General features: G+C 56.4%; 1 protein-coding gene across 1 annotated transcript; it reads right to left on the reverse strand.

Moving 5' to 3' along the window:
* Nucleotides 1–1,165: 1,165 nt before the first annotated feature.
* Nucleotides 1,166–25,524, reverse strand: PRR12 (proline rich 12). The gene is given in 16 exon segments (XM_034638709.1): nt 1,166–1,851; nt 2,119–2,214; nt 2,300–2,446; nt 3,837–3,934; nt 4,050–4,175; nt 7,528–8,000; nt 8,298–8,431; nt 8,664–8,780; nt 15,783–15,848; nt 15,851–15,915; nt 17,979–18,645; nt 19,163–22,129; nt 22,131–22,480; nt 22,565–22,726; nt 23,741–23,853; nt 25,399–25,524. Coding segments are annotated over 16 exon segments (5,814 nt in total). The 5' UTR covers nt 25,485–25,524; the 3' UTR covers nt 1,166–1,704.
* Nucleotides 25,525–25,530: the final 6 nt, after the last annotated feature.

A 25,530-nucleotide genomic window follows, 5' to 3' on the forward strand; every position in this document is an offset into this window, starting at 1 on the left:
GCAGCCAAGAAAAAGCTGGTCAACTCCCAACATCTGCCACAGCCTACAGCGGTTTAAAAACACATCCAAATATTCCTATGCTTTGCCCTCCTCGAAGCACAGCTGAATCCCCCTTCGAGTGGGTACTGGATTCAAGGACTCCCTTCCAACAAACAGTATATATTAGCAATGGTGTGTCAGGACAGAAAACTCTCTGGCTTCTTCCCTGCTCTCTCGCTGGGATCCCCTGCTCTGGGGGAGGCCTGCTGCCATGTTGTGGGGACATTCAAGGTGCCCCATGGCGAGGTCCACATGGCAAAGAACTGAGGCCGCTAGCCCACAGCCGATCTGTACCCCTTAAAAGTGAGCCACCTTGGGGCGCCTGGGTGGCTCCATCAGTTGAGCGTCTGCCTCCAGCTCAGGTCATGATCCTGGGGGTCCTGGGATAGAGTCCCGAATCGGGCTCCCTGCTCAGCGGGGAGTCTGCTTCTTCCTCTGCCCTTCGCTCTGCTCTTGTGCACTCTCTCAAATAAATAAAATCTTTAAAAAGTAAAAGCGAGCCACCTTGAAAGTCAATCCTACAACCCTAGTCAATTCCCAGAGGACTACTGCTCTGGCTGACTTTCCACCCTCATAATAGACCCTGAGACGGGACCACCCACCTGACCCTCTCCCCAATTCCTCATTCTCAGGAACCAGATAAACATTTCTTGTTTTAAGTCACTAAATTTCGGGGGGGGGGGGCTGATTCTACACAGCGAGATGTAACGCATACAATGGCCCCCAGCCCCGCCACTTCCAGCGGCTCCAGGGGCTCCAGGGTCCCACCCAGACGCCGCAGGACAGAGGCACTCCAGCCAACCGATAAAGTGTTTGCTGTTGGGTTTTCGTTTGGCTGGTTGTGTGTACACAGTGTATACAAGTTGAGTTGTACAGAAGCCCAAGAAAGAGCAAGAGACAAAGGGTGGTCGGGAGGTAGGAGCAGAGGGGTTAGAGAGCGGGGAGGGGAGAGGAGACAGATAAAAAATAGAACCACATCCAGACGACAAGGGGATGGGGTGGTGGGGGGGGAGACACAGACGATCGCAGTAGAAAAGGAGCGGGAGGGCCAAAGGGAGGGGACCCTTCTCCCCCCTCCACCTCCCCAGCCCCCCNNNNCCCCCCCCCCCCCCCCCCCCCCCCCCCCGCCCCAGGTATGTACAATAAATAAGATTAAAAATAATTAACAAGATGCGTTTTCCCCCTCCCACCCAATGCCGAATGCCCTGGGGAGGGAATGGCCTTTAGCAAAGATCTTGGCCTGTGGGGGGGGGGGGTTGGGGGAGAGGGGGTCCCCCAGCTCTCTGAAGCCACCCCGCCCCCCTCAACCATACATAGACTTTTCCTATACATTATGTACAAGGTGGAGGGGGCGGGGCTATGGCCGTGGAGAGAGGATTGGGGCAAGGTGGGGAGGGAAACCGTTACTAAATAGACATTTATACATATATATAAATAATTTCTCTGTACACCGGACAGTGGGAGGGCTGGGGACGGAGTGGAGGGGGCGTGGGAGAGGGGAGGAGTCGAACTTTGAACCCTGCCCTGTGGGGGCAGCATGGACACACCCTGACCAATGACCCCCCCCTTTCCTGGCGATGGGGCCCAGGGGGTTAGCTCCTGAGGACACAGTTCTGTCCCAATTCTCCGTTCATGGAAGAGGTGGCTCCCCCAGGCTGGGCGGGGTCACCCACAGCGGCTGTGGGCCTGTGCTTGGGCCAGCAGGTCGCTGAAGGAGTCGAAGAGCTGTTCCAGCCACGGCTGGTTCCGCATGCACTGCTGGACCACCTCCTCCTGACCGAGGTCCTCAGCACCGCCCTCGATGGCCAGGGTCTGCAGGGCGTTAAACAGGGAGCTGGGGCAGGTGGCCACCAGGGCCTGGAGGTCTAGGGATCAATATTCCAGGGAAAGGGGGGCTGGGAGCTAGACCTCTGTGTCTGAGGGAGGAGGGGGCTAGAAGCCTGGACTCCGAGGTCTGAGGGAGGAGGGGCTGGGAGTCTGGATCCCTGGGTCTGAGGGAGGAGGAGCTGGCGGCCTGGACCCCTGGGTCCAGAGCAGGGCCAGTGGGGCAGAACCCCAGGGCGCTGCGGGTGGGCTCACCTGGTCCCGGCAGCGCAGGAAAGTGTGGTACTTATAGTGGTGGAGTGAGTGGTACAGCGTGTAGTAGCCCGACTTGTCCAGCTCAACTTTGAACTCCTGGACAGATGGAGCACAGAAGCCTCACCCCACTGCCCGCACCTCGCCCCAGGAGCCCACACCGCCCACCCATCCCCGGCCCCACCTGGGCTCGGACCACGCTCCTCTTGAGCTTGCTGAGCGTCTTGCGGTTGTAGGGTTCCCCAGCTGGCCGCAGCCGCACAGCCCCCTCCTTAGGGGAGCCCTCCCCGCTCTGCTCCACTTGCAGCTGGGGGAACGTGTGCAGGGCGTCCTGTGGGAAGCCGACTGGTCAGTGGGACATCCCCCTGGACCCACACTCTCCAAACCCACCACTCAGTTCTCAGACCCCCGAGTCGTCAGATGCCTCAGTTTCCCTCAGGCTGTAGATCAGGAGATACTCGGGAATCTTGGGTCTCTCCAAGGACAGAGGAGCCTAGGCCTGTCTGGTGACCCTTAAAATGTGCTTTGTGGCCCAGCCCAAGATTCTCAGAGACCCTTAATATTCCACTCAGGATTCTCAGCCCCAGCCTAACATCCTACTCAAAATTTTGAGATAGCGTAAAATCCAGAATCCCCAGTGCCAGGCTGACACTGCATCCCAGAATGCTAAAACCAGACTAATACTCCACCCCGGAACTCTAAGCCTTACCCTAATATTCTACGGCAGAAATTTTAACCCTGGCGTAACATCCAACCCAGACCTCTCAGAGCCAGACCAACTCTCAATCTCAGAACTCTCAGTTATCCTCACATCCCACCCGGAGTACTAGAACCAGATTAGTATTTTTATCCCATATCGTCTGAGAGACTAACATCCCACCAAGAATGTCCTGAGCCAGCCGAAAATCCACCCCCAAATTCCCAGAACCAGACAAATATCCGTCCAGACATTTTAAGGCCAGACTAACATTCCATCCCAGAATTCGGTTGCCCTAACATTCTACCCCCGAATTCTCAGCCCCACGTAATGATCCCCATCAGAATTTTCAGAGCTGGGGCGCCTGGGTGGCACAGCGGTTAGGCGTCTGCCTTCGGCTCAGGGCGTGATCCCGGCATTATGGAATCGAGGCCCACATCAGGCTCTTCTGCTGTGAGCCTGCTTCTTCCTCTCCCACTCCCCCTGCTTGTGTTCCCTCTCTCACTGGCTGTCTCTATCTCTGTCAAATAAATAAACAAAATCTTTAAAAAAAAAAAAAAAATTTTCAGAGCTGCCCGAATATTCCATCCCTGAAACCCAGGCTATTCCAGAAAGGAAATCATACGGGTGACTTAATACTGAATGAAGCCTGAGACGCTACGAAGCCCATGTGATGGCAGAGAAGCCATCACAATCTGTTACCACTGTCCCCCAGCAAGGCCTCGTCCGCCTGTTGTCCCCAAACCTGTGCTCCATAAACTCTGCTGGGCTTTCCCAGCTGCCCACCCACAACCTTCACAACAACCTCTCCACGCCCAGCAAGCCCCCCTCCATCTGGGTCTGCAGAAACACCCTCCTGCCGGAGCCCCACCCTCAACTCTGCTCCCGAGAAGCCTGACCCTTCCAGTGCTGGCCTCCTCCAGGGCCCGAGGCTTTGCGGGCACTGCGGTGGCTGACTCGTACCCATCTCTCCCCTTCCCGACCGCTGGCCCCAGACCCCATCCTGCCCAGGCCCCACAAGCACCTGCAGGGCTGGGCTCAGCGACAGCCGCTTCAGGACTTTTTTCTTGTGCTCATTGAGGAGGCCATCGATCTTCCGCATGGGCGGCAGGTACAGCTCGTCTGCAAGACCAGGAGGGGGCGTCAGAGGAGCCAAAGCCCCACCACGCACGGGAGGCGGGGGGCAGGGGGTGCAGAGGAGGAGTGGGGGAACCCTCTTCCCCAGGCTGCGGCTCACCGTGCGTGTCCTCCAGGGCCTGGATCATGTCTGGGTCGAGTGCCGTGCTCACCAACATCTCCACGTAGCTTCGGTACATCTCCCGCATCGCCCGGGTCTTCAGCAGACGCCCGGGGACGGCCCGCTCTGGGGAGGGGGGAATGGGACACGAGCTCCTGATTCCGACTTCATCTCAGGCCACCTGGGTGGCAGACAGTGTTCTAGGTACCAGGGCCGGAGAGAAATCCCTGTGCTCAGGGAGCTCTGAGTCAGCTGGAGAAGACCAACAAGTTCCAGCACAAGATGCTCTAAGGGTGGGAGTCACGGGCATTGATTGTAACGTTCAGCCGGCAAGCCAGGGAGGGGTGGTTCAAGGTCACCCAAGGGCTAAATCTTGACTGATGGGAAAAAGCATTCCAGGCCAGTGAAGTTCATGTTTGACTAGTTCAGTGTAGCTTCCACAAAGTCTAAAGAAGCAGCATAATTGGTTTCCAAACCAGTGAAGCCACTCAGAGATCAGATCACAAAAAGCAAGACTGCGGGAGGAAGTGGGAGGTGAAGAGGATAGGGGCTTTCTGTGGTGGGTACTAGGGAGCCATGGGAGAGCTGTGAGCAGCGGAGGGGCAAGGGTTAAGTGTAGAAAGACCCCTCTGAAGCCACATAGGAGACAGATCAGGGGGATGATACCACGTAAGAAGGGATTAGGATGTAGCAGGGCCAGAGGGACAGGATCCAGAGATGGAGGAAGAAGGCTGGGGACTTCCCAGCTGTGGAGGTGAGAGAGCAAAGGCGTGTGTTCCTGGAGATCTGGCCTGCTGACTGAGTAGCCAGTGGGGCTGTCCCTGAGATAGGGAAATTAGGACAAGGAACTCAGTGGGATCCAGAGGGAGGGGGTTTGGGGGAGGTCTGGAGGGGGGCCAGGGGGAAGAAACTAGCGAGGCTCACTGGGAAGTTGAGCCTGCCAAGTGAGAGGTGAAGAAACAAGGCCAAGGTCAGGACTTGAGGGACTCTCACATGAAACCCAAAAAGGAACATCGGGGAGAAAAGAGAAGCAGGACAGCCAAGAATGGCCCTAAAATATCCCTCAGGAAGAGGCATGAGAAAGGTCCATTTGACTTCTCCACGTGGAGGGTCCTTGGTGACAGCCATTTCAGGGACCAGAGTGAAAACTTGGCAGTGGCAGTCAGACCCCACCAGGTCTTGGCCCAAACCCTCCTACGGCTCTTATCTCACTCAGGATAAAATCCTTCCAGCGGGGCCACGAAGCTCCAGGCCTCCTGTCCCTCCAAGATCTGGTCCTGTTCCTTCTCTGGCCTCACTTTTCACCCTCTCCTCTTACTCACTCGCTCCAGCCACTGGCCTCCTTCCTGATCCCCAGACACGCCCAGCCTGGAATGTTCTCTCTCCCAGTCACCCAACCCCAACCCTGTTGCACTCAGATCTCTGCTCCAATGTCATTTCCAGAAGCTTTCCCCAACTCCCCCATCCCCCGAAAACACCCCTCTCTATACCACCTGGATCCTGTGTACCGGAAATGCTTTTCTTAACTGCCTTTAGGCCTGGCCAGCCTCAAACTGACCATTTTTCACATTGTTTTGTGTTCTGTTACATAACGTGTTTATCTGATGGACTCCCCCAGCTAGACTGTAAGCTCCCACGAGGATACATATTTTTGTTTATTCTGTTCACTGCTGGAACCTCGTTCGTGGCACGAAGTAGGTACTCAGTAAATATGTGCAGAACGGGGCTCAGGAAGCCAAATGGGAACGGACTGCCGCGTCTTTCCAGAACTTCTATTATGAATTTAAGGAAGGAGAGGGTGTCAGCATCCAGGACACAGAGCGTCACCACTCTCAGACAAGCAAGAGGGTTAGTTCTGAGGCTCCTGGGCAGAGCGAAGCCTTCAGGACATCTAGGCATAAGTCACACTCACTTACTCCTGGTCAAATGGGCTGAGGGGAGACAGACCCAGACCCATATTGACCCTTGGCAAGGGAACTGCTCCCATAAGAGGGTAGAATTCAGTTCCCCCCGCTGCCAGCGCTCAGGAAATTTGGAGCTATCCACGCAGGTCCACAGTGGCATTATTCACAACAGCTAAAGAGTAGAAACAACCCATAAGTCCATCAACTAGTGAATGAATCAATACGACGTGGTCCATCCATGCAGTGGGACAGTACTTAGCCGCAAAAAGGAATGAAGTCCTGATACACCTATTGCACGGATGAACCTCAAATATGTTACGCCAAGTGAAAGAAGCCAGTCACAAAGGCCTACACGTTGTATGACTCGCTCGTGTGTAATGGCCAGAACAGGCAAATCCACAGAGTTTGTAAATGACGGGTCACTCAGGGCTGGGGGGAGGGAAGAAAGGGGAGTGATAACCAATCGGTAGAGGGGTTCTTTTTGGGGTATGGAAAGTGTTCTAAAATTGATTGCCAAGATGGATGGACAACTCTAGGACTATCCTAAAAACCACCGAATTTTATGTTTTAAGCAGGTGAACTATATGGTATGTTAATTAAACTTAAACTTTTAAATCGTTTAAGAAGGAAAAGAAAATTGAGGGCCAGAGAAGGAAAGACCTGCAAATCTGGGCCGTTGCTAAATCTCCTCCCTTGTGGCACCTTCACGACCTGTCTTCAACTGCTTCCACCTGGCGTGATTTAGCATGGCTCTGCCCAGTTAAAAGACTACATTTCCCAGGCTTCCTTGCAGCTAGGTGTGGCCATGTGACTGACTTCTGCCCAATGGGACAGGAGAGACAGGCTATGGGCCACGCCCAGACCTGGCAACTTAAAAGGAAGGTCCAGTTGCTCCGGCCCGAGTCCCTTCCCTCTGGCAGGCCTGCCACTTTGGGGATGCTGGGCTGCCTCTGACCACGTGCTTGAGGACAGACCACTGGTGGAAGGCAAAGCAACAGGAGGAAAGGAAGCAGTCCCTGGACAACCTTGAGAAGAGCCTCCTATTTTCTAAGAAACTGCCACCTACGTTGGGCTTTGATGGAAAGAGAACTCACTCTCTCATCCGCCTGCACGCTTAGTCTCTGTTAAAACAGCTACCCCTGGGACCTGGGTGGCTCAGTCTGTTGGGCGACCGACTCTCGATTTCGGTTGGGGTCATGATCTCAGGGTCGTGAGATCAAGCCCCTGCTCAGTGGGGAGTCTGCTTCTCCTTCTCCCTCTACCCCTCCCCCCAATAAACAAATAAATAAATAAAATCTTTTAAAAAATTTAAAAATAACAGTATCTACTTTGTAGCCTGCTATGAACATCACACAACTTAATTTGGGTGCAGAACTTAGAGAAGACAGCCATCCCCATTAGGGGCCAATTGACTGACAAGTATCACTATAGTTTTAACTTATGTGAATTCTCGTTGCTGTCTCACCGACACTACCTGGAACCCTGAGGACTGCGCTTGCCCCCGCCTCCTCCTGAGGCCCCGGATTCACTCCCTCATGCCTCCCCACCCGCTCCGGGGCTGCTGAGGGCCTCACCGTCCTCGCTAGGTGCTCCCGGGGATGACTCTGAGTCCGAGGAGCTGCCTGGTGGACCCCCGCCCGCCGAGGCATTGCCCGCAGCCTCCTTCAGCCACTTCTTCCTCTTCTTGGGGGGCGGCTCGGCCTTCACCTTGGTGGGCCGGGCCTTGGGCAGCCGGGAAGTGGCGGGCTGTCCCGTGGTGAGGCTGCGCTCGGGCCGAGGCTGCCGCCCGCCTGCGCTCCGCTCGCCCCGTAGCGGCCGCTCCCCACGCGTCACCCGCTCCTTCTCCTTCTCCTTCTCGACGGGCCGCGGCGGGGATGGCTTCTCTGGAGCAGGGGGCTCGGGCACAGGTGTCTCGGGCGTCTGCTCTGGGGGCTTCTCACATACCGTCTTATCAGGGGTCTCGGGCTTAGGAGGTGGTGCCGGGGCCTTGGGGGGAGGTGCAGAGCTGCCCCCAGCAGACGTGGGGCCCTTGGTCTGCCCGGAGCGTCTGGAAGGGAACGCAGAAGGGGCTGTATGCAGCCCCGAGGAAACCCAAATTCTCCTCTTGCGGTCCCCAGCTAAGCCCACAGCTCTGAGCACAGAACCAGCTTCCCCTCCTGCCTTTTGTTTCTTCTGAGCCTCTGTCTCTCCCCACCCCAAACCTGGGTATTTCTCTCTCTCTCTCTCTCTCTGTGGGTCTCTGTCTCCCTGTGTCCACTTTCCCTGCCTCTACGTCTTCTCTTGAATGTTCCATCCCCATGCCCGTCGACCCTGCACACCATCTGCCCCTTGGCCCCCATGGTACCTGACGGGCACTGGGGGCCGGTGCCAGGGTTTCCGAGCACAGACCCTCACGTAATCCTTCTTGTTGACGTTTTCCAGGAACTTTACATAAAGGCGCTGATACCGGTTTTTCGCGTCCCCAAAATACCCCAAATACTATGGAGGGAAAGAAGCACACGAGGAAAGCCTTCATTCACCACAGCCAGGCAGCCCAATACCCAAGACTTCCATCCTGGCCCGGGGCCCCCACAGCCTCCTGGAGGTGGAGCCTCCCTGTGGGACACCCCCTAGATGAGGGGTGAATCCCAGCCATTCATGAGGGGGACCCCCCCGGCTTCCGGACCCCCCCCCGCCCTCCCCGAGTCCTCATTCCCCTCTGCAGGCTTACATTACTGGTGGCACAAAACTGCCGCTGGCCGTCCTTGATCTCTGGAGTGAATTTCTGCAGCAGGGCCTTCTGCACTCGCCAGATGGGTGGGGGCTCCCGCCCCGTCTGCAATGCCAGCTGAGGAGGGGTGGGGTGAGGCCAGCAAGGTCAGTCCTCGTTCCTGCCCTTCCCGCCCCCAATTCCGGGCCCTACGTCCTCCCTCAATACCCCCTTCAAGAAAAGGCACTGTGGTCAACAGGTATCACTGAACACCGGCCAGCACATATCTTTTGGCCCTAGGATGTTCTCAGCCCTGGGGAGGCAGCTCAAGGCTGGCCATGTCCCCGCTGCGCTTACCCAAAACTCTCAAAAAAGCTGTTCCTTCCTGTGCTACAAAGTTTTAGTTGTTACACTGTTACGCCACAACGTAAGCCTCTGTCCTGACTTAAAGTAACGTCAACTCCTCAGTACCCACCCACTACTTTCCAGATGCTGTGCTGGCCCCCAGGGATAGTGGTGAACGAGACTGCGAGCACCTTTGATGGGGTCTTCATTACAGAGACAACAAGGCAGACAAGCAAATAAAGAAAACAGGGTGAGGTTGTGGCTTGTGCCAACAATAGACAGGTGACAGTTGACCTGAGACCACTTAATTCATCCTCCTCTCCACAACAGGGCAAGACACAGTGATATAAGGCTCCCCCGTCTCCACTCCCCCAACACTCAGATGACTTCCCCATTCCGAGACCTGTGTGATCCCGAGCTGGATGCTGGAAACCGATGGATGTGGGTCAGACCCAGCGTCTAATGTGGGGAAAGCGAGGGGAGTTAACAGGAGAGCCACACACGGCACCAAAACATGATACCCTAAGGAATAAACACACTAAGAGCAGAGTCCAGACACTGTGGGAGCCTAAAAGAAGGACCTCAAACACAATCTGAATCCAAGAATGCTTCCTGGAAGAAGCAACACCCAAGTAAGTCCTAGAAGGACAAAGACTTCTGTGAGGGGGCTGACCAATGACATGGGACAGCGTGGAAAAGTGTGTGACAGGTGGCTCAGTCCGTTGAGCATCTGACTCTTGGTTTCGGCTCAGGTCATGATCTCAGGGTCGTGGGATCCAGCCCTGCGTGAGGCTCCACACTGAGTGGGGAGTCTGCTTGTCCCTCTCCCTCTTCTCCTCCCCCTGCTCTCTTTCTTTCTCTCTCTCTCTCATAAATAATTAAATCTTAAAAAAAAAAAAGTTGCAGCAGGAAATGTGCACTGGGTATTGTGATAACCCACAGATGAACGGAAGTTAGCCCTTGCATTCAAAGAAGTCACGCTCGAGTGATAAATAGGATTCGGATGACAATTCCAATTGATTGGTCATGGCTCAGGACCAGGCTCAGCAGAAGTGCTGAGATCAATTAATGATGTCTGCCACTGGCCGCAGCTGTAACACTGGGCTCTGTGTGCCAGCTAGCCACTGCCTATTCTTAGTTTGGGTCAGTGGTTTTCACATCCATGATTTTGTGTGTCCCTCAGATCAACTAGGGGAGTGCAAAGACGGTATTACAATAACCTGATGAGAATGAGGTCTAAAAAGGTTTTTGGCTTAAGTCACAAGAGACAGGATGAGACAGAGATGCAGGTGCCCTGGCCCTAAGTCCTTTTCTCCAGGCTAACATATGGCTCCCAGTCCTCCCTCCTGGTGACCTTGGGGAGCTAGGTCAGAGGCCCAAGGATTGGGACACATCCTGCTCTGCTCCAAAACTTTCCAGGGCCCCTAGTGAAGGTTCCACAGTCTGGCTCAGTGAGATTTTGCCTCATTTTCCTTGCTCTTCTCCCGCCCCTGCCGAACAGGCCATCCAGATCCCTCAAAGTTCAGCATATGAATCCCAGACTTTCTAATTCTCCAGGTTTTTGCATATGCAGTGCCCCCCCCCTCCACAAACGGGTGCCTTTTGCCTCTCAAGGTTAAGAATGATCTTCCCCATTCTAGTTCTCAGAAGCTTGTGAGAAAGCCATCAGAGCATACCTCCCAGCCAGGGAAGGCCACACCCTCTGTCTCTTCCCACTACCCAATCGGCCCCCTGGAAGGCGCTGACTGATTCTCTAACTGGACTCAAGCCCCTTGGCTCACCACACCCCAACTGAGCTTGGTGGCTTTCCCAAAACCACTCTTCCTCTCAGCCGTCATCGGGCTCAATCCCTGGCATCATCCTTGCCTGATCTCCAACCAGGGCCAGTCAGCTCTCAGGCTGTCCTTTCCACCTCTCCTCATGTCAATCATATCACTGACCACACCCACTTCCCCTCACTAGGGAAGCTAACCTGCCCACAGTCCCTGCCACTGCCTCATGGAAGCCACAGCTGATTGGAGGAGACCTGACCAGGCAGCCAATCAACAGGCAAATCACTAATCCTATCTTGGCCCCAAATGCTGAGCTGGACCAATCAGATTCTCTTCTGGGAATCCAAACTCTTGAGAAGCAGAGACAAGGGCAGTAAGCAGTAGGACAGGAATGAGCTGGAAGCACCCAGCGGGATGGTAATAAGAAAGCTTTGGGGCGCCTGGGTGGCTCAGTCATTAAGCATCTAACTCTTGACCTGAGCTAAGGTCTTGATCTCAGGGTTGTGAGTTCAGGCCCCACAGTGGGCTCCACGCTGGGTGTGGAGCCTACTAAAAAAAAAAAAACAAAAAAACGCAAGCAAGCAAGCTTCATGGTCCATTAACAGGGGAATCAGTGTCACAGGACTGAGGTGGTAGACAGACTGCCATCAGTTCTAGACACCTCCCCAGCCACCTCCCTGCTAGCCAGGGGCCCCAGCAGATGCCAGAAAACCTGAAGTGGACTCTCAAGCAGGCACCCACTGATCTCACCCCAGCATGACCTGGCACCTGCTCACCTTCCCAGGCTCGGCACTCACAATCCAGCCACTCAACCCCTCAAATGCCATGGTTTTGCTCATGACACAACCTTTGCACCCTACTCCCTCCGCCTGGACCACGCTCCCCCTACTTTTCTCCACCCAACAAGCTCTGAATTTACGTCCTGCTAAATCTTCAACATCTCCAAGAACTGGGAGTTAATGTTACCAGTCCCATTTTACAGACAGGGAAGCTGAAGAAGAGAGGGGGCCAACCTTGTGCTAATTCAGCTCCCCCGAGGATGTGCCACGAGTATAAAATATACACAGAATTTCAAAGGCTTGATACGCAAAGAATGTAAAACATCTCGTTAGTGTTTTCTACATTGATTACATACTAAAATGATTGTTTTAAATAAGCTGTGTTAAAATTCACTCCTGTAGCTAATCTCGCCCATTTTTAAACTTTTTTTTATTCTTTTTTTTCTTTTAAGAAGTCTCCATGCCCAAGGTGGGGCCTGAACTCAGGCCTGAGATCAAGAGTCAAGTGCTCTACCAACTGAGCCAGCCAGGTACCCCTCACTTTTTTTAAGCGTGGATACAAGAAAGTTTAAAATGATGTATACAGGGGTGCCTGGGTGGCTCAGTCAGTTGGGCGTCTGCCTTTGGCTCAGGTCATGATCCCCTAGTCCCAGGACTGAGTCCCACGTCGGGCTCCCTGCTCAGCGGGGAATCTGCTTCTCCCTCTCTCTCTGCCCCTCATCCTGCTTGAGTCTGCTTCTCCCTCTGCTCCTTACCCCGCTTGTGTTCTCTCTCAAATAAAGAAAATCTTTAAAAAAAAAAAAATAAAATGATGTATATAGCTCATAAATATTTCTATTGGACTACCATTGCCCTGGAACAAACTATGGTCTGTTGCCTATTTTCACAGATCTATAAGTTAAGAATGGTTCCTAATTTTTAAAAGATCATAAAAACAAAAGAAGAAGATGTAAGCAGAGATCCTGTGCCCTGCAAAGCCTCAAACAGTCACTAGCTGGCCCTTTACAGAAAAAATTTGCCAAGCTTTGCAGAGATGAGTAACCAAAGCAAAGCTTATGGGACACCTACTGGGTGCTACCCACGGTTCCATGGAGCTTTATTGCCTGGATCCCCCCGTTACCTGAGGGAGGTACTAATGTGATCACCCCCATTTCGCAAATGAGGAAATTCATGGTCAGGAAGGGTCGACACCAGCCCAGCCCAGAAGCGGCAGAGATGTGAACCAGTCAGGTTAAGGCCAAACCTGGGCTCTCAGTAACGATGCCGCCAGCCTGCCCTGACTCCAAGCACACAAACGAGTCTCCGATGACTGCAGGAGTGGTTCAGTCCTGGGGCTGTGTGTCCCCCCATTGTAATGCATACTTGTGTTGTATTTTAAGCATCTGAGTCTTTGCCCGGCCCCGTGCCAGCTGGGAGGTGGTGTCGGATGGCCACGGCTCCAATCCCAGCTCAGCACCCACCAGCCAAGTGAGTCCCTCTCTCTGAATGTGAACTTCCTCATCTGTAAAAGCCCTGTTCTTTCGACCCAGTATTGGGCGCCCCGCCGCCATCTGCCACTGCCATTGTCAACGTTTGATAGAATGTACACAGCGAAAGGCTGAATCTGGTGCTGAGAGCCCAGGCTCCTGGGGCCAAGAGAGCGGATGTGGGTCCTGAGCCATGAAAGTCTAGGAAGGCTACTTTACCACTCTGAGCCTCAGTTTCCTTCCCTGTAAAACAGGAAGAATAATCCCTATCATGAGAGGTGATTATAAAGATAAAACTTGGGGGCGCCTGGGGGGCTCAGTCGGTTAAGCATCTGCCTTTGGATCAGTCGGGATCCCAGGGTCCTGGGATCAAGCCCTGCATCGGCTCCCTGCTCAGCACAGTCTGCTTTTCCCTCTGCCCCTCCCCCTGCTTGTGCTCGTCTCCCTGTCTTTCAAATAAAATCTTAAAAAAATAAATAAATAAGGAGAAAACCTGGAGACAGCGGTTGACATTGCACAACAATGTGAGTATAATTAAGGCCATTAAATGGTACCCTTAAAAATGGTTAAAATGATACATTTCATGCTATGTAAAGACTACCACAATTAATGTAAAAAAAAAAAAAAAGGGGGTACCTGGCTGGCTTAGTCGGTAGGCATGTGACTCTTGACTAAGGGATGTGAGTTCTAGCCCCACACTGGGCATAAAGCTCAGTTTTTTAAAAAAAATTTAATGAAGTTAAAAAAATTAAGAACAAGGTGAGCCTGGGTGTCTCAGTCAGTGAAGCGTCTGCCCTCGCCTCAGGTCATGATCCCAGGGTCCTGGGATTGAGCCCCTGCACTGGGCTCTCTGCTCAGCAGGGAGCCTGCTTCTCCCTCTCCTTCTGCTTCTCCCCCTGCTAGTGCACTCTGTCAAATAAATAAATAAAATGTCTTAAAAAAAATTTAAGAACAAAAAAAGAAAAAAAAAATCAAACTAAATTCTGAATTCTGTATGCCCTAAATCCTGTCCTAAGGAGCTGGTAGCTGTTCCTATCGCTGCTGTTCATTCAATATCTTCCTCGCCTGTCCCAGCTGCGGATCAAATCAGCCTCAGAAGTCATGAAGTTAAAATGAAATAACATGGTGCACCTGGAGGGCTCTATTGGTGGAGCGTCTGACTCTTGGTTTCAGCTCAGGTCATGATCTCAGGGTCGTGAGATTGAGCCTGGCATCGGGCTCCGCACTCAGAGCAGAGTCTGCTTGCGACTCTCTCTCTCTCTCCCCCTTTGCCCCTCCCCACCGTGCTCTCTCTCTCTCTAAAATAAACAAAAACGTACACAAGATGTTATGGGAGTGAGAAGGACCACGAGGGATTCCTGACGAGGGACCAGGGAATTCTGTGATTGCTGGTTGGGTAGTGGGAACATGAGCACTCACCCTAGCATGCTGCTCTGTAATTCCCTAATATACCTTTTATCAACGTTCTTTTGGGTGAAGCAACCACCACGCTAAAAAAATGACAAGGTATGGGTGACAGAACATGACGTCTGGAATTGGTGGGATAGGATGTGCCGGAGCAGAGAGGACGCCGGACTAGCCAGGAGGTGATGATGGTGGAAACTGAGTAACGGGTACATACAGTCCCATTATTCTAGCTGCTCTGCTTCTCCCACAATAAGACGGATTAAAAATCATACAGCAACAGACACATTAAGTTCATTTCACAGAACATATGAAGCAACAAAACATAACTGTAGTTGTTGACCTTATAATTCATTCATCCCACAGTACCCCCGTCTGAAGAAAACCACCAGAGAAAAAATTAAACACGATAATGTACATCAAGGGCCAAACACATTCCTGGCGCCGGAAGTCAATACCCAGTCCATGACAGTGACTAATATGAAGAAAGGCCCTAGTCTTTGGTGTTCCCCATCAAGGTGACAATGGCTTGCTGACCTGACAAGCACATGCTCAGCCTCACGTTCTGGGAGAAGCCTTACATGACCATCTGATGTCACCTACCCCTGTGAAGCACCTATGCTATTAATCCTCTGATCCAAATCTCTCTCTCCAACGAACCCAGTACAGAAGAGGTCAGCAAACTTTTCTGGTAATGGAGCAAGTAAGAAAGATTTTTGGCTTGATGGGTCAGCTGAGCTTTGCCTGAACTACCTCACTCTGCCATACTATGGGGACAGCAGCCCTAGAGGATTTATAAATGTATGGGCATGGCTGTGTGCCAATAAAACTTTATTTATAAAAACAGGCAGGGGACTGGATTTGGCCCCGGGAGGCCAGTCTGCCAACCCCTTGAGTAGAGTCACTGGAAGTAGGGCACGGGTCGATCTGCAAAAAGTGTTTAAGATGTGGCCTCACAGTTCCAAATGGTTGGCTATTACATTCACAGATTATATGCGTGTATGTGTATTCATGGGTACATTTTGTCAACGCTTCACGTTTCCACCATTATGCCCTACGTTGCAAAGAAGCCTGCCTCTCCTGGCTTGTGCGATTAAATTAGAAGCTTAGCTGTGACCAGCACCTGACCTGTTCCTTGCTAGAACCCCAGCACCCAGAATATCTGCAATAAACGTTGACAATGACTTTCTCCCATTTACAGACCCTCCCCCCCCCCCCCCCATCTCAGAGCCCCACGCAGCCTCTGCATGTTCCCGCCCCATCAGCCCGGCAATTCAGGACAGCCGCGGGGCCTGTCATCCCGTAGGCGCCCTTTCACCTATCTGGGGTCAAATCCCCGGGCCCCAGTTTTCAGACACGACGCAGGGGACTCACCTTGAGCGAAGGGATGTCCTCGGCACGGATGACGAACTCGTCGCGCTCCCGGAAGATGCCCTCCCCGGCGGTGGCTGCGGCGTCGGGGCGGGAGGCGGCGAGGGCGGGGGCTTCTCCTCCAGCAGCGGGGGCTCTGGGGGCGAGAGGGGCATCAGGGCGGACTTCAGCGCGGGGAGACACTCTCTGCCCAGACTGTGCGGGTCCCTTAGGTCTGCGGTCAGTGTCGGTCAATGCCAATCAATGTCTGCTCTCAGCCCTTTCAGGCTCCTCTCTTCCCCAGGGTCCCGACACAGCCCTCTTCCTGCTCTGCACCCCCATATTCCTTCTGTTCAACCCAAGTTCTTCTTCACCTCCCAGCCCAACACCCGTCTCTGCTCCAAATGCCGCTCATCTCCACTTCTTACTCTTCTGCTGTTGTCCTTCATCCTGTCAAAGCTCATATCTGACCCTGCTCATCTGTTCTCTGTTCCCTCCCTGTTTTTTGTGTTTTTAAGATTTTGCTTTTAAGTAATCTCTACACCCAACATGGGACTTGAACCTACAACCCGCAGATCAAGAACAGCATGCTCACTGACTGAGCCAGCCAGGAACCGCAGCCCTCCCCTCTCCCCCAATTTTTCATATCCACTTCTGTCCCCAGACAGTCACAGGAAGCCCTTGTTCCCTTCTTTCTCCAATGTCCTAATAAGCCTTCCCTCCCAGACACAATGCTCGGTCCCTCCCCATCTTTTTCTGGCTTCCACATACTCTCCCCCCCGCCTCTGTCCCTTATTGTGGTCTAATACCATTACCCAATGTCCCTCCATCAAAATCAGTCATCCCTTGTCCCACCATCACCCCTTCCTCATCCCTCAACTGTCTCCAGCCCCAGTCCTCTTCCCCTTGTCTTCCCAAGTCCCTACAAAGCTCCTTGCCCTGCCCTGCCCCACCTCCTAGTTCCTGAATGCCATTCACCATCCTAGCCCCTCTTCTCTTGTCCCTGAATTTCAGTTCCTTTCTACACCAACAGTTCAACTCCCCCAAAGCCCTTCCGCTCTGTCAAAGTCCCTCCCTGAGACCCCTTCCCAGCTCCAGCGGTAATTGTGAGCCCTTGAACTTTCATCCTGTTGCCCCGTTTAGTCCTGAAACACCTCTTAGTTGCCTCAAAGCCCTTGCTGGCTCTCACCTCCCATTTTTTACCTTCCCTCCTAATTCCCCAGTCATTCCCTCTGCACCTGTACCTCATTTCCTGCTCAGGAGGTCTTGTCCTTCTCCATCCAAGAGCTTCCCTGCCCTTTCTCGGACTGCTCTCTACTCTTGGGATCATTAATGCCCTCTGCTTCCCACTAACTCCCCATGGATTGTTCTAACGTCCCCTTCTAACACCTTAAAATTCCTCCTGACTCCTAAAACTGCTTCTTCTCTGATGCTGTGTCCTTAGCTACGAGCCTTCCTGACCCTTACAAGCTTCTCACTCCCCAGTGCTCGGTCCCTTTTCAGCAAATCCTGACACTGCTCAGAAGCCCCCAGCATCTCTCCTCTCTGCTTCAGCCTCGCACCCTCTCGCTTCCTTGTTCCCCATTTCCCACCTTCCTACAACCCCCTAGAAGCCCTCTCCATTCCCCAGGACGCCTCTGAGCCCTCAAGCTCCCTCATTAACTGCCCCAAACACCCTTCTCCGAATCATTCCCTCCATTCCCCCCATCAAAGCACCTTAGTATTTGTCCAAAGCCTCTCTCAGAACAGAACACCATCCAGACCTTGCCGCACCCCCAGCCTTCCCCTCTCACCCCCAATTAATCAATGTTCCAGTCTCTCCCTACCCCCCCCGCCGCAACAGACGTTCTTCTGTCTTTTACCATACATCTCTAAATCCTAGCTCCTTCTCAAGCCCCATATCCCCTGCCAGTTTCCAAAGCTCTCTCAGTACCCTGTCACCCACCTGTCCCCATCACTTATAACCTGCCCTGTGTCCCAGCATTCTCCAGTGCCCACCTTGGGGGCCCTTAGCCCACTTAGCATCTGTGGACAGATTAGAAAACAATACCTTTTTCTCATAACACTTGTTTGCCCTCAATTTGTAAATCCACACAAATCTACTTCATCTACAATGTGAATGATGACCTTAAACAGTGCACGACCTGCACAACTGTACCCAGTGACCTGAATAACAGGGAAAGCCTCCTCCCACCCCCAAATCATCTTCCCAGAGCTCACCGGGTGTGCCATTGCTGCTGGCACTAGGGAGCCCCGGGAGAGGGGGAGGCCCTGGCACCGCAGCCTCAGTTGCCAAGGAGGGCACATCTGGGGTGGAAGTGTCCTTAGGCCCAGCGAGGGGTGGGTCATCGAGTGCGGAGATGGCTGAGGAGATGCTCTCCTGCAGGTCCCGGTTCTTGGCCACAGAGTCTTCTTCGTCCGAGGAGAAGGAGGGCAGTGTCTCCAGGTTGCGCTTCAGCTCCTCGTCCAGCCGCTTACAGGGCGAAGGGCAGCCCAGCCCTAGCCCCTCGCTCTCGGCCGCCTCCAGCGCACCCCCCAGCCCGAAGGCGCCGGCGGGCGGGGGGTGTGGCACAGTGGGGGCAGCAGGAGGCTGGGGCTGCAGGCCACGGGCCGGCACGGAGGGCGGCACGCTCTTGGGGGGGCTGAGTGGGGGCGTCAGGCCGGCCTGGTAGAGCGGCGGGTGACGCTTGCCCGACTTGAGGAAGTCCAGGAAGGAGGCCATGAAGCCGGACTTCATCTCCGGCTGCTTCTCCTCCACCTCCTTGATCTTGGCTTCAATCTTCTCCCGGGTCAGGTTGGAGTCCAGGCTGTTGTGGTCAGCGCCGGATACAGCATCGCCTGAGGAGGCTCCCAGACCCTCACCGGCCTTGGGCACAGACAGCTTGATCTAGATATTGGGGCAGTGGGGAGTCAGGGTCCACGAGTCTGGGGCCCCGAGTCCGCTCCCCACCAAAAGGCCGAGGTGCAGGCCCCCAACCCTCCCTTAGGACCTAGGTCAAATTCCTACTTTCAGCCTGTAGAACCCTAGAATTCGAGCACATAGACCCCTTCTCTCAGGTTCCAGAATAACAGGACTGGCGTTTCTCCCTCAGCACTCACTCTGTTTCCAGCCCGGGAATCCAGCCTCCAGACCCTCCTCCCACAAGACCTAGAAACCCCCAATCACAGGTCCTTTAAGACCTAGAACCTAAGAATCCAAGCTCCAGTACCCTGTGCCTCCCTCCAGACCCCAAAGTCTCAATTCTCAGATCTCTCTGATGCTGGAAGCCTAGAACTCTAACCCTCAGGTTCATTTCCTCACAGGTTCAAGAACATAAACCACAGGCCCCATCAGGCCCCAGAACTGTGGTCCCAAGCCTTAGCTTTCTCTAAAACTTAGCCATCTGGACCCCAGTCCCCCTTACCTTAAGTGGCTTCAGGGGCTCCAGCCGCGTGCCCCCTGCCTCCTCGGCCTTTCTGCCCCGACCACGGCCCCGGCCCCGAGGTTTCTTGGCCCCATCAGTGGGCGTGGAGGCTGAGGCTGGCCCAGCGGTGGTGGGGACCTCCAGTGGGCGGATCCGGGGCCTACCCCGGGGCCGGGGTGGGCCATCGCGCTTAGCCTTTGTGGGCTTGCGGCCACGGCGCCTGGGGCCATCAGGGCCTGGGTTGGGGGGACAGAAGTCAATGTCACCCAGGGGTGAGAGGGCCGGGCGGGAGCGGCAGCTGGACACCAGGTCAGGCAGGCGCCGAGGGTTGAGGCGGATGTCAGCGGGCACATCGGCCTTGTCCTCATCCGCCTCAAACTCGTACTCCTGGGCATACAGCTTCTTGGGCGTCTGGAAGGGCGGGTCACGGCGCCGTAGTAAGTGGAAGGAGGACGTCTTGAGCAGCTTCTTTGGCTTGGTAGAGCAGAAGATGGGCGAGGTCAGGCCTCCTTTGGGCTCGGAGGCAGGCGGCGGTGGTGGAGGGGGAGGTGGGGGTGGCGGGGCCGCCTGGTGTGGCCCACTCTGGATCAGGCCCAGAGGCTCGGCATTGACCGTGGAGGGCAGCTCAGGCGGTTTGTTGGGGTCCAGGCCCAGGCCCGGCGTCTCGGGCCCGGCTCCAGACGCCCGACCAGGGCAGTAGGGCCCATAGGGATCATAGGCAGGGGGTCCTGGAGGCGGCCCAGTCCCTGCCTTGGGATCGCCCTCGTCCTCCGGCGGCCCTGCCTTGCCATAGTCGTCCGCTGCCCCTCCGCCGAACATCTCCTCCATGGTGGGGAAGAAGCTGCGCTCCTCGTCTTGGAGCAAGGAGTCAGGAAAACAGATGGACGTGAGTGGCACGAAGCGGGGGGCCTTGGTGCCTTGCGGGCTTGGGCTGCGGTAGGCACCTGAGGGATCCTTGCCCTCGGTATTAGGTGGGCCCACGCCAGTGTCACCAGGCCCCGGGGGCAGTGGCTCCAGGGCCCCAAGCAATTCCTGCATGGCGCCTGGCGGCTCCAGACTCTCCTCAGGTCGCAGGCGGGGGCTGGGGGCACCAGGCTCCAGGCCGTGGCTTCGGAGGTGGGCCTCAAGCTGGAGGGGCATGGGTGGCGGAGGTGGGGGCGGCGGTGGGGGAGGCTGGGGTGCGCCGTCACGGGTGGCTGGCTCAAGGAGATGAACGCCAACTTTTGGGGCACTGGGAGAGGGGCTGGGGGCATGGCTGAGGACTGAGGGGAGCAGTTGTGGGGGGGGAGGTGGAGGCAGCACCAGTGGGAGGTCAGGGCCCCCAGCCTCCAGGAGGAGGCCGTGGGGTGTGGGCTGGGCAGGCTGAGCTGTGGGAGGTGGGGGCGGTGGGCTCTTTTGGAGGAAGGCCCCCAGCTCCTTGGCACCTGCCCCATAGTGGACAACTGAGGTGGCCAGCCCCTCCGGGGTCTCGCCGCCCCGTTCCGGCCCTTTCTTCTTCTCCTTCAGCCTCCCCAGGCCCAGCTCCAGGGCCGCCGTGGCGCCCTCATCAAGGCTGGCACTGGTACGGATGACGCTCTGCAGATGGTACCTCTGGGGGTCTTCCTTGGCCAGCTCGTAGGGTGTGCCCGGTGGCCCCCCGGCCCCACCACTACCCCCAAGTCCCTTGGAGGCATCCGCTGCCCCATCTTCACCCACCAAGCCGTCTGCCCCTGAGGTCCGCGGGGGGCTAGGTGCCTGCAGGAGATGCTGGATGAGGAATTCCTCATCTTCCGTGCGCTCAGCAGGAGGCCCGCCGGGCCCAGCCAGCAGCTCTGAGCCATCCCCCTTGCCTTTGTAGCCACCTGCTCCGGCTGCGTAGCTGCCTGCTCCTGGGGGCGCCAGGAAAGGGGCTGAGGCCAGGACGGAACTCAGGTATTTGCCAGGGGCTCCTGGAGAGCCGACTCCGGGCGGGCGGCCGGGGGCAGGCGGCGACTGCAGTGGGCGGATGATGTGAGAAGGGCTGGCCTCCCCGCCACCCCCCAGGGAGCTGGGCCCCCAGCCACCGCCGTGACCCGAGAGCGCTGGGGAATGGCCAGTGCTGTAGCTGAGCGAGGGGCTGGCCGTGGGTAGCCCCTGGGAGTGGGCAGCTGGCCCTGGGTATGGCTCACCCTGAACCCCATACAGCTGCCCCTGCAGCTGATCCGGGGAGTAGCTCTGACACGTGGCTAGGCCAGGAGGCGGGGGACCACTGGGGGGCTGTGGGGGCCCCCCTGAGTAGCTGGGGCCTTTGCTCAAGTCCTGTGCTTGACCCCCTCCAAACCCTTGCCCGTAGGCCTGGGGTCCTAGAAGCCCTTGGGGCTGACCGGGGGAATAGGCTTGGCCACCTGCCCCACCAGCCCCAGAGGCCTTCCCGGTGGCATAGGCCGCTGCTGGCCCACCCAGGCTCTGGCATTTGGGCGTGGCCGTTGAACGGGGCGGTGGGGGCCTGTTGGCACCGCCTGCGGCTGCTCCATAACCGCCTTTGCCCGTCTTGTAACCCGGCGACTGAATGATGGGCCGGTAACCTCCACCACCACCCCCTGCCCCACCTCCTCCAGCCGCCTCGGGGCCTGCAGCCCGGCCCGATGCCCCAGCCGTGGCTCCACTGGGCCCGGCCTTGCTAGGCTCGCCAGCACCAGGGGAGGGCTCCCCACCGCCCAGGGGGCTGCAGGCCAGGTTAGCCCTGTGGCCCATGGAGGGATAGCTGCCTCCACAGCTCAGGTAGTGCTGGAGGGCATGGGCTGGTGGCGGGGGCGGCGGGGGCTGGGCACTGGCCGGCCGCTGGTAGTGCTTGATGACGGTGTCCTGGCGGGGCAGGGCCCGCTCGGGTGGTGGGGGGCCAGGGGCAGCACCCGAGAAGTTGTACAGCTGTGGGGAGGACTGCTCGGCGGCGGCGGCAGCAGCGGAAGAGGAAGCCAGCAGGTTGAACTGAGTCGGGAGGTGGCGGGGGAGGTGGTGGGGGGTCTGGGGGGCCGGGGCGGTAAGGAGGGGTCTGGGCCGGGCCGAGACCAGCGGGCCCCAGGACACCGCCCCCCGCCAGGCGCTCGAAGCCCAGCGAGGATGGCACCGTGGGTGCCTGCGAGGGCTTCAGGTGCAACACGTCATGAGGGGACAGGAGCCCATTAGCTGGGGGGCTGAATGGGGGGTCTTGGAGGCTGAGGGACGAGGGCACTGGGAAGGGGCGGCTGCCGAAGGAAGCCGGGTGCTGGTAGGCCGACAGGGCAGAGGAGGATGGAAAGGTGCTGGAACCCGGCAGAGCGCCTGAAATGAAGAGCTCCGTGGGGCCTGGCGTGTGCATGGCTGGGGACGATGGAGAAGACCATAGGTCAGGGCGGACCACATGCCAGCCCCACCCTGGCCCTCCTGGGCCGGCGCTGGGCTTACCTGTTTGCCAGGAAGGACTGCGGAACTGGGAGAGGAGAGAGGAGGCAGAGGGGCCAGGCTGGGGGCCCCGGGACTCCAGGGCCGAGATGAGGTTCATGACGGAGGCGTCGGGCCCTGCTGAGCCCGCGTGGTGGAGGCCAGTGTCAAAGAGTCCAGAGAGGCCTGGCCAAGGACAAGGGGGTAGAGTCAGCTAAGTGGGCTTGTAAGGCAGAGTTGAAAGGGAAAAGGAAGAGGCCGAAAGCTAGTTGGGTCAGGGAAAAGGGCTGGAGGAAGTAAAGACGGAGATTCAAAGAGGATACAGTGGACAGAGCCAAGCTAAGGAGACAGGGCTGAGGACAACAAAAGGGAAAAAGGGAGCCAACAGGCAGGATGAGGTGCGCACCAATCATAGGGGCAGGGAGCCCAGGGGAGGAAAGGTAGGCAAAGGAGTAGAAAAACCCACAATCACAGGAAGTGGGTGCAACAGGACAGAGTTCTTATGAGGGGCGAGAGGCAGGGGAGACACAAAAGGATTTGGGCAATTCTAGCAAGAAAGGGAAGGGATGGGGTAACTGGGGCCACTTAGAGGGACCGGAGGACAGGCCGAAAGGGGTTGATTAAAAGTGGGAGGATCCCGGGGAAAAAATGGGAAAGAAAAAAGGGAAGGAGTCAACTAGGAAAGTTAAGGATCAAATCAGACATGATGTCCTTGCTGATTCAGTCAGGAGGAAGGGAACCAATCAGAAGCGCTAGAGGTAGGACTACAGGGAAAGAATAGGTGGTGGGCAAACCCAGGAAAAAAAGGGAAGGTCCAAAGACTAAGAGCCAATCAGGAAGAAAAGGAATCAGGAAGAACGAATTCACAAAACCAAGGAACCAAGAGGCTGGGCAAACCCAGAGGGAAAGGACTGGGGTGGGATAGAGAGGAGGAAAAGCCTGGAAGAGAAGGTGGGATTTGGGGGCTGAGGGGACGGGGCCAATTGGAGCGAAAGAGGCGGGGCCAGAGACAAGGGTGGACGAATCCAGCGTGAAATTGAGCAGGGACCAGCAGCCTCAGAGGCAACCAATCAGAGGAGAGGTAGCAAGGGGCGGGCCAGGACACAGGGCACGGCCAATTAGGAGGGGTGGAACTTTCAGCAGCCAACCAGCTGCCTCGGAGGGAGGGCCAGCCCAGGCGGGGCAGGACGGGGGCCGTACCTGCCGGGTGGTGGTTGGTGGCATAGCTTTGCAGTGGGTGGGGGGCCGCGTAGGCCTGGCGGTGTAAGATGTCGGTCTCGGGGTGCGAGGTCCTGGAGCTGCCATAGACCAAGCTGGGGGGGGGGAAGGGAGAGATGTTAGGGTGTCCTCCGAAGCTGCCCTAGGAGAAGGGAACTCAGCAAATCCCCCGGGGTGTGGGGGGAATCTTCCAGCTGACTGGGGGTTATCCTAAGGAACCTTGGGCCCTGAAGGAAAGAAGACAAGGGAATGGGGTACCCAACGAAAAGAGCCATGAAACATTCCCCACTCGAGTCCCAATAAATAGAGCCCGGATAGTCTCACGTTTACAAACACAGCCATGCACAGCGACAAGACAAACAGAAGAGGGTGAAGAGTCAGAGGAAGTGCCTCAAGTTGAAAATGTGAAAGGCACGAACCTCCTACCGAGCCTACCACCCCCTGGATGACACAAGGCCCTGGGGCCAACCTGAGAGGTGCATAAGGACGCCCACGGTACTGCACACACGTGGGAACACATGGCCCTGAACCTCATGGAGTGATGCAAACCGAGTAGGGAGCAGGAGGTAGCCTGTTCCCCAAAGGGCCGGGATGGGGGGTGGGGAAGGGATAGGACTAGGGGAAAGTACCAGGTACAAGTGCGAACATGAACAACGTCCATCCCCCGGGGTTGCGGTTCAAATGCATGGGCCCCTGCAAACCCAGGTATGTGTGCAAACGACTATCGAGCTCACCCGTGGGGAAGGAAACATACAGAGCTCTAAGTCCCAAATGGAAAATCCTAACACATGTGGGGTCATGCCCAGCCACGCTGGGAAACACAGGGGGCGGGGGGGCTGGGGACAGGTGAAGAGTGACGGCAGGACATAAACAGCAGGAAAGGGGCTGATTCGCAGGTGAGCAGGCTACCAACTAAGCACGAACAGGGCCCACGCTCACACACACAACTACACACCAGGGAAACATCTGAATCTTCCCATGCAACGGCCTGGATTCGTGGCTCGGACTCAAGAGGTCAAATACTCCACTCCTCGCCATCAACTAGGATTCTCTGCCTTTGGGGGTGGGGGAGCTAAAGGGGGCGTGTCTCAGATTCCAGGACCCCCCCCTTACACACACAGAACCCCAGCTTGGAAAGGGGGCGGGGCCCTGTGCCCACTCTGCGCGCGGAATTTCGGGGGGGGGAGGCCGAGTGGCGCGGCCTCGCGCAGTCCCGGAACAATAGGACCGGAGGGGGGGCGCCCCCCAGGTCTGCGTTCTAATTCTCCTTTCCATCCCACCTTTGCAAGAGCAGAGCCTGGGGCGCAGGGGGGAGGGATCAGCAAGCCGGGAATCCAAGGATGGGGGGAAATCCAGGCCTTGCTTCGCCAGTCCCTCCTACCTTCCCAGGGCCTTTCCGTCCGAAATTGTTTTGCACCCCCATTTTCCCGCTGCATCTTTCCCTTTGCATGCCGGAGCTGGCTTTGGCGGAGTTTGCAATTTGCAAACTGGGGCGGCGGCGTTGTTGCAAACCGAGGAAGGCCGCTCCCTTGCAAGCCGGAGGGGAGTTTGCGATGCACGCGTCGCCAGGCGGGCCAGGCCCGGCCGGGCTGGGCCCCCACCCCTTGGCCCCTTCCTCCAGGCCACCCTCGGCTCCTTACCTAGCTTTCGCTGACCTCTCGTAACTCCATCCCGCCCCGGCGCCGAGCGGGTCCCCGAAGCCGGCGCTGGGGTAGTTCCTGTCCATGAATTGGCCGCGGTGGAAATGGGGGAGGGGGAGGGAGGGAGGGAGG

Source organism: Ailuropoda melanoleuca, chromosome 12 (assembly GCF_002007445.2).
Source record: "Ailuropoda melanoleuca isolate Jingjing chromosome 12, ASM200744v2, whole genome shotgun sequence".
In the NCBI taxonomy this organism is placed as follows: Eukaryota; Metazoa; Chordata; class Mammalia; order Carnivora; family Ursidae; genus Ailuropoda; species Ailuropoda melanoleuca.